General features: G+C 33.0%; 1 protein-coding gene across 10 annotated transcripts in view; it reads right to left on the reverse strand.

Moving 5' to 3' along the window:
* Nucleotides 1–842: 842 nt before the first annotated feature.
* The window catches only part of LOC105326677 (uncharacterized), a 40,894-nt gene continuing 33,329 nt past the window's right edge, over nucleotides 843–8,407 (reverse strand). For 2 of the 10 annotated variants that reach the window (XM_020066550.3, XM_020066548.3), the window contains 12 exons: nucleotides 8,040–8,168; nucleotides 7,800–7,908; nucleotides 7,381–7,469; nucleotides 6,481–7,067; nucleotides 6,097–6,135; nucleotides 5,789–5,919; nucleotides 5,224–5,408; nucleotides 4,715–4,902; nucleotides 4,212–4,275; nucleotides 3,108–3,357; nucleotides 2,170–2,226; nucleotides 843–1,837 (listed from right to left, as the gene is read on the reverse strand). In XM_020066550.3, coding sequence (XP_019922109.3) covers nucleotides 2,187–2,226; nucleotides 3,108–3,357; nucleotides 4,212–4,275; nucleotides 4,715–4,902; nucleotides 5,224–5,408; nucleotides 5,789–5,919; nucleotides 6,097–6,135; nucleotides 6,481–7,067; nucleotides 7,381–7,469; nucleotides 7,800–7,908; nucleotides 8,040–8,168 — 1,811 coding nt within the window. In that variant the 3' untranslated portion in view covers nucleotides 843–1,837; nucleotides 2,170–2,186. Of the gene's footprint in view, nucleotides 1,838–2,161; nucleotides 2,227–3,107; nucleotides 3,358–3,879; nucleotides 3,935–4,211; nucleotides 4,276–4,714; nucleotides 4,903–5,223; nucleotides 5,409–5,788; nucleotides 5,920–6,096; nucleotides 6,136–6,480; nucleotides 7,068–7,380; nucleotides 7,470–7,799; nucleotides 7,909–8,039; nucleotides 8,169–8,407 lie in introns of those variants that run through there. The other 8 variants (XR_002199422.3, XR_899900.4, XR_002199423.3 and 5 more) reach the window with 8 other exon arrangements.

An 8,407-nucleotide genomic window follows, 5' to 3' on the forward strand; every position in this document is an offset into this window, starting at 1 on the left:
ACAACCGCGGTGGGCGGTTTCTTGGGAATTTGACATAAATTTAATAAACCTTAGAAAAGTTCAGAATTGGTATCTTTAGAATTATTTTGATCTGCCCTCTTGCTAGCAATTCCGGGTCAAACGCTACCTAAGTAGATTTAAATTCAATTCTTTTGTTGACCCATAAAAAAATCATTGTTCCCCGATTTCAGTTGTAAAATATTTAACAAAATTTTTATTTGAATATTGGAACCTTCAATACTTCAAAAATGTTAAAAAGGGCAATATAATTATTTTATCTTCAGTCCCTTTCTTGAAAATACGAACAAATAGACCATGCAGTTTATAACATGACATTTCTTTTAAAGAAATAGTTCTTAGTAAATTGGTTAGTTTGTGGAAGAAAAAAATACACTTATGATACAGCCGTTACTTTCATACTATAGAAAATTTTATTTAATGCTTTTTTTTACAATTGTATTTGAAAATTTTCTGTATTATTTTCATGAATGTTTTGAGTCCATCAGTTAAAATGACACACACATTAGTATGTAAGAATAAATTGGGCGACTTACTGTGAGTAAAAAAAAATTGTTATATACGGTAAAAATAAAACTTAAAGCTATCAGTGAAAAGAAAGATAATTAATTGTCTTTAAAAATTCCAAACACGTAAATACATGTAAATATCTATTCAATTTATCGCAAAATACTTTTCAAAAGAAAAGTATAAAAATTTTTTTTTCAAATATCTATATGATGATTTTGATTAAATATTGTAATTCATTGAATAATAAAGCTTTTTAAATGAAATGTTCAATCGATAATTAGTTATTTTCCTGGATAAATCAAATAAACAAAGACTTTTGAAAAAGGGTTTATTTTATTGCCTTCAAAACCATAACGCTTCCTCTCTTCCTATCTCACTTCCAACGTAGTACAAAATAATAATTATTATAAACTGGAATTCATACGAAAAATCACATTCACGAAAATTCAACAATTACAGAGCATATTATATATGTTCATACAGTAAACAAGTGTACTTCATACATATATATTAACAGTAAAACACTTTAAAATAACTTAAAATAGAGTCACAATTAACGACCAATAATGAAGATGGATTACAGTGGAGTTGGGTGAATATGTCGTCTATACAAAAACTCATTTTATTTTTTTTTAACTTACTTTATTTTTTTTTTCATATAAAAAAATGATGATAGATGGGATGGGTATTTTGTGAGTAAAAATGGAATTCTTGGGTTTGTTTCCCAGCCAACAACCTTTGTATCATTAAAGAATATTGTTGGTAAAATTAATCATTATTTCATCTGTCGCAATATCAACACCAAGTAAAAATGTAAAATAAATGGTATGATATATCTTAGCTACATTATCTACACTGTATAACATATAAAAAATTGCACCAATGTCAAAAGAAATTTGAATTCACTTAATTTTAACAGAATGTCACCATATCATGAAACATGTTCTTTGAAAAGAAATATGGAATATATATATATACTAATTAAAGTAAAATATCTACAATCAATTAATTCTAATCGAAAGTATATTTTTATATTCTACTATCCAGTGTATATGCATTAAATAATGAACTGTGATACAAACTGTGACAAAATCAGACGATAATGAAATTGTTTTCACTGCCGATTCACTGCCGATTCAATGAAGAACAATACTCAAATGAAAAGATTTTTTAAAACAATCTATATCATTTAGTAAGACTTTTGTTGACTTCCAAGCAAAAGCCACAGATCGTCAAATATACATATCACCGTTTACATTTGAAAACAATTCTGATGAAGTTCATATCACAGGTTGCTTTGGAAAAAGACCTGAAACAAAATATAATGGAGAGTGTTTAGAATAGGAGAGAATTTTGTATGAAAAAATTCAAGAGTATTTTAAATCAGGTTCACGCCAACGTTTCTTTAAGTATATGATATTTTGAGGAAACAAGCAACTTGCCTAAATATAGTTTTCAACGTTAAGGTTAGAGGTAATGAAAATTATGGATTGTGAATAAATTAAAAGCGTCAGAATAATTAAAAGTGGGTGATATACTGAAAACTGTGGTCAATATAAAATTAACTTTTTAACGTATCTCAAAAAATACTTTATAATTATAATTTTGTAGGAAATCAATACAATTTTCAAACCTTTATACCTAGATGAACACTCTGGTCAATCAAAACTTTGATAGTGCCAGTAGGTTGTCATACTCCTGGAAAAGAAATTATTCAGCGTGAGTTTTACCTTAACATATAACTAAATAATGGGGCAAAGTATCAGAAATATCTTTATCTGCAAATTATTATACATTGTATTATCATCATTAGCAACACTTCCATTTAAATGTTTTGTCCCAATATGTGGCAACAGCTCTAAAGATTCTAAAATTAGTGAGTAAAAGCTATAGGTTTAATCATTTTGGACAATATATCAAATTTGAGTGAGTGATGTGTCAAAATTTGCCGTGATGTTCCTTCAACAAATTTTAAAATACGAATGTGGTATGGATATCTAATTCACTGGAATTCCACGTGCACATTTAAAATCAGGACTACAAATCTGTTTTACTGTAAAAGCTAAAAAAATATGAAACGCTTTGCAGTTATTATCTACAAACATACACATGCGTATGATGTAATGTCACTAAAAACATTTTGGATTAACATCTGCTAGTACTTACTAACAGTATAAAATGAAACGAAACATAAAACTAGCGCCTTTGTTTATATCACTAAAATCTGAGGTTATGTTCAGTTCCTCCTTTTTTCTCTGTTAGTATACAAGACATATGAAAACGCAAATAATGATTATAATCAACATATAGCAAACGTACACTCATGTAAAAGAAACCAATCATAAATATACAGATTAATAATAAAAGAAAAAAATCAATACACCATTTCCCAAAGAGAAAATAGAAATGACAGAGGTTGCTACAAGATCATGCGGTTCAAAGCAAACGTGCACGTGGTTTGCAAAGGTTTTATTTTAAAAACAAACAGATATCAAAACTTGATTCATTCAGCCCTTTTTTGAATCTATTGCATTCCATATTTGGTGTGACACATAGACATACTACAATATATGTATAACCTGCTGTCATTTTTTTTCTTATGAAAGAACCGCCGAAATGAACGTGCACCGGAAGGAGGTTTTCTCTTCGGGGAACAGGGAGACAGGAAGTGTCGTGCTAGAGACAGGATGTGCGACAAACCACTGAAACAATGGGTTACATTACCAGGTGCATGCGCAGAACACTGAACTTGCAAATCACGTGGTTTGCGACGTAGAAGAGGTGTCGAGCGAGTAGAGGAAGTTTCCAAGGAGTCAGAAGTAGAAGAACCTACACAGCAGAAAAAGGCAAAGGTTGGAGGGGTTCCGAGAGAACTTTTAAACGTCTTCATACTAGTGACCGCATTCATAAGTGTTTAAATTTTGAATGTTAAGATGTCTTAGTCAAAAGACAAAATACGCTAAAACATTCGTTTGAAGGATTAATTTGTCAGTAAAATAGTATAGGATGACGTTTAAATTTTCTTGTGATAAACAATAAACACAAAAATGCAAGAATAACAAAAAATATATCGAGATGTCTTTATGCATTTTAACCGTTTTACTAGAAGTCATTGTTTTATTTTCGCAAACTAGTATCTGACGCACATATTAAGTCATAAAACAATTCAATTATTGCAAGAAAACAATGGAAATCATTACCATTAAAACAATAGTATATAACGACTAGAACGTTCTGAGTAAATATTGAAAGTTGACAACTTCACAGTGTACTAGAAGTATATTTTCTATAATGCAATTTAAATATACATGTGTAAATTTGTTTATTTGTAAAAAGAAAACATGGCAATACCTTCTTCTACTTTACTGAACAAAAACAGCATTTCTCATGTTGACTGACTTTAATTCTGTTCGAATAAAACAAAATACAAAAATCAAACGGAAAATGAACAAACATGCAAAAACGAAAGAACAAATGTTTACATATATATTGAGAAAATTACATAAAAACATCGTTTTCTGCAGAAAGAAAGCAGCACAATTAACATCATCGAGAAACAAAGCATAAAATAAGAAGTATTTTTTGCATGGTTAGTTATTAATGTTCAATGCAGGCGTAGCAAAAAAAGGTTTTTATCATGCATGTTAACAACATTATATGGTAAAGGGTAAATGTTGTCTTACGGTCTACATCAGACAAGTTCCCTAGGGACCGCCGTCTTCGCCCCATATTGTCTGGTTTTTCCTTCTATCAAAAATCAGAGAGCTTTCTTTAGCTTCAACTTATTTAATTATTGACAAATTATTGTCCATATTCCGTGGTTGGTTGTATATGTTTGTACTAGGCATCATGTTCTCTATATCTTCAAAAGCTAAAAACCAATTTCAAAATAGAACATTCCAAATTTATTTTAATTTTTTTTGTATTACGTTTGATTTAATTTGATAGGTTAGGCTGCTCTGGACACGATGGGCAAAGCTTATTAACAATAGACTTAGATTATAACTTTTTTTTTCATTTCCAAAGAAATCCTTCATGTAACCCAAAATTAACACTATTGCATGATCGAAAAAGGACGATAAAGATAAAATTTTTGCCATAATTACTTTATAATGCTCAACATTTTTCAAACGTTGTGCAGCTAAAATAAACCAAAAGTCATATTAAAAACCTTTTGATAACAAACCTTTCGTCGTTGCATATTGGGCGAATCCCGAGAGGTCCTATAGACGCTTTGTGAAGCGAAGTTCTTCCGAACGTCGTTAGTTTTGCCGGACGGTGGCAGCACGGTTGGCTTTGGAAGCTCCACCCCTCTTGTCGGGTCGTGGTCTTGTAAAGGGTACCAATGAGGTTCGTCATTCAGAAACCCTTCAACTACACGAAAAGATGTCGATGATTGTAAAACCTATTTTCATTCACAAGGACTAAATTTGGATATTTTGCTATTTGCAATGATAAACTGGTCTGCGGCCACAACATTTCCCCGTTGCCCCATTCTAAATTATTTAAACAATAAAAAAAATATAGGATTTGCGATGTGAAATTCTATTATCAGTTTAAAATTAAAGAGAAATATCTTGACCATAAAATGTCAATATCAGAATGTCGTCAATTTTAATGTTATGTAAAGAAAATGTGAAGATTTTTTAAATGGCAAAATTTCGAACAAAAAGAATGCATCAACAAGAACCTCACCGGCCAGGTCGATGACGACCTCCCCTAGGAAGTCGTTGGCCTTGAACCTGTCGTAGTCCCAAACGGTGATCTCCAGGGTCTTGTACTTGACCTCCTCGTGGTGGATGTTCTGGAAAGTCACGGTCTGATGCCACTCTGGGTTCAGTGTCCGTGAAATGTGCTTCGTTCGCCTCTTGTTCTCGGAACTGTTTGATGATAAAAGTTATAATGCAAAGCTGAAACATTGTCTTTTAATAAAATCATATTAATCTTTTTTGTCTTACTTATATAGGCCTAATTATAAATACTCAAACAGATATTTTGAAACCTTTCTCTAATTGTTTAATTAATTAAAAACATAAAAATTACAATTTTTTTTAAAACCCATTCATTTACTAATATATTATTTTCACTATAACTAATCTAGAGGGATTTCGAAAATCTACTATTTCGAAGATGTGATTTTAAAGCAACTTTCTCCACACACTCTTTCATCACATGGAAAATCCGCTCTTGAACTGAATCGTTTATTCAAATAAACTTAAAGGGGTGTTTTTGTTAGGAAAAAAAAGAAGCTGTAACCTACCACCTTCCTGGCAGCAAGTAAATCTTGACAAAGGGATCGGACAGGCCGTTGATGTCCTTAGGTTTCAGGTTCCTCGCCTGTATCACGTGTATGTGTAGGTTACTCTCGTGCTCATCATGGCCCAGCTGCAGCTACAAACAACAGGCGCGACATTAATCCAGAACTCAGCCATTCAGACGATACCAAATGTACAACGAGAGTCATCATGGATTTACGATACAATTAATCTTATCAATAAAATTAACAATATATATCTGGAAATCAAAAGGAAGAATGATTCCGTTTTTCAGCTGATCTCTGTTTCGTACCTGGATATCTCCCCAGTATTTGTCTTCTTGCTGTGTAGACTACATTGAAGAAAAGAACAAAGCTATTTATTTAATAAATCTTTAGCACAACATTACATGACACATACAGCACTATCATATAACAATGTTTTAAATTTCAACCCTTATCTGAACATTAGATATTTTATTTTTCAAATCAATTATTTGGACTATCACACAATACATCTAAATGATAAGCAATAGATAACTTTGAGGAGGTTAATTCATATTAGCGATGGTTCAAACGGATTTTTCTCTATGCAAAACTCAATTAATATAAAAAATGTTTTGCATTATGGTCTCGTAAAATGATTCCAACAAGAAGTGAAAACATAACAGTTGTTCCTGTAATTTGACGAACCATACCTTGTCAACTTTGTCCACAGAGTCGGACTTCTCTAGGACACGTGACTGATGTCTGTCGTCAGGGGTCGCCACCTGTTTCCGCTTCTCCTCCACACTCGGCCTTGGCGACGGTCGTGGTGACGGCCTTGGTGACCTTTCTAAACTAGTCCTCTGCGATTTGCTCTCTAAACTGGTTCTTTGCGACCTGCCATTGTAAGTTGACCGAGACGACCTCTCATCTAAACTACATCTCTGTGGTCTATCGTCCGACGCGGACCGCTGAGACCTCTCATCTAAACTGGATCTCTGAGGCCTGTCCTGAGTATGGTTTCTTGCGGTCTTTTCATCAACATTTGCTCTCGTCGTCTGTCTATCGTCTAAACTGGTTCTCTGTGAGCGGTCGTCCGAGCTGTTTCCCCGCTGTCTGTCCGAGGACACGGAGGCAGGGTCTGACCGGGGAGAGCTACACTGGGAGGACACGCTGGGGGTGAAGTACTCGTGCTGGGAGGACGACTGAGAGGCGTTGGGGGACTCTGTGTCGTTAATTCCCGCCAACTGTGCTGCAAGCTGACCGGGGTCCACTCCAAGGTTGGACTTGACGCATTTCTCTACAAATGTGAATTCAGGCACTTAATAGCATATAACATTTTCGTTTAAAGGAATTTACATGAAGTATAAAAACGAATTAAGGTAATTATAATGAATTTTTCAATATTCTAAGACTTGCTTCTTTTAACAATTTATTAGTAATTTGTTTCTTGATTTCCTGACAAGATGATCGATACACAATTTTTCACATTTTTCATTTAAAAAAATTGATTATTAACGTATCTTTTTGAAATTAAAACTAAAAAGTAAAAATCAACGTAAATAACAAATGAATTATAAAATCGTTTTAAATATATAAAAAATCCCTCTCACCATAGACGTCATCAGAGACGAACTCGAAGTTATCATAGGAAGAACCATAACTCTCCTCTGTTTTAGATCTTCCTGCTCTATGGGGAGCTCTTGTTAACAAGACACATAACAGTTAGGCAAGAAATTCTTTTTAAATATTTGCTTTGCATTATATAACAGTTAAAACTTGGAGTCTTACATATGATCACACATTATATCAATATATTTGATAGGGTAAAAATATATTTGCCCTATCCAGTTACAAAAAACCTTATTCTAGAAGGATAAGCAAGTTCTTTTCTTTTAATAGTTTGACAATTAATACACATTTTTCCTCCATAGGCCAGAAATTTACATTTTAAACATGTACAATGCATATAATATCATAACAATTAGGTTCAGCATGTTCCTAATACAGATAAGTTAGTAGACTGACTTACGGGCGCACTACCAGCTCGATCTCTCCATTAGGCTGACATATAATTGTCTGGACTTCTTCATAAGTCTTGTCCGAGAGATCAATCCCATTCCATTCCAAAATCTGATCACCTGTCATAAAGCGATATCATTTTAGCATAAATTTTACGCTTTTGAAAATTAGTCTCCTCTGCCAAAACAAATCTGGATCCACGCATGGTTACTATGGAACTTTAAATTTAGAGTGTTGTATGTATGCTCACCCTCTTGTAGTTCTCCTAACAGCTGCTCGGCCACGCCCCCTTGGTAAATGGCGGCTACATAGGCACCTACGGTTTTTGTTCCTGGTATAGTTCGACCACCGACGATTTTCATCCCCAGCCCGTTCCCGGCTTTTAAACAATTGAAAGAAATGAATACAGTTGTAAAACTGTAAAGTATTCTATTTCTGCACATAATCAGTTTGTAAATTCAAAATTATATTCAAAGCATCAAGTATGATAAAGGTTCAAAATAAAACACGGAAAACAGTTGACGATATGAAATGCAATATAGCTTTTATATAAGTAAATCTGTCTTTATGAAATTTCAGATTTGTCTACAGGCTATATGAAAAAGGTTTTTACGATAA

The sequence above is a fragment of the Magallana gigas genome, chromosome 4, assembly GCF_963853765.1.
Source record: "Magallana gigas chromosome 4, xbMagGiga1.1, whole genome shotgun sequence".
Taxonomy (NCBI): Eukaryota; Metazoa; Mollusca; class Bivalvia; order Ostreida; family Ostreidae; genus Magallana; species Magallana gigas.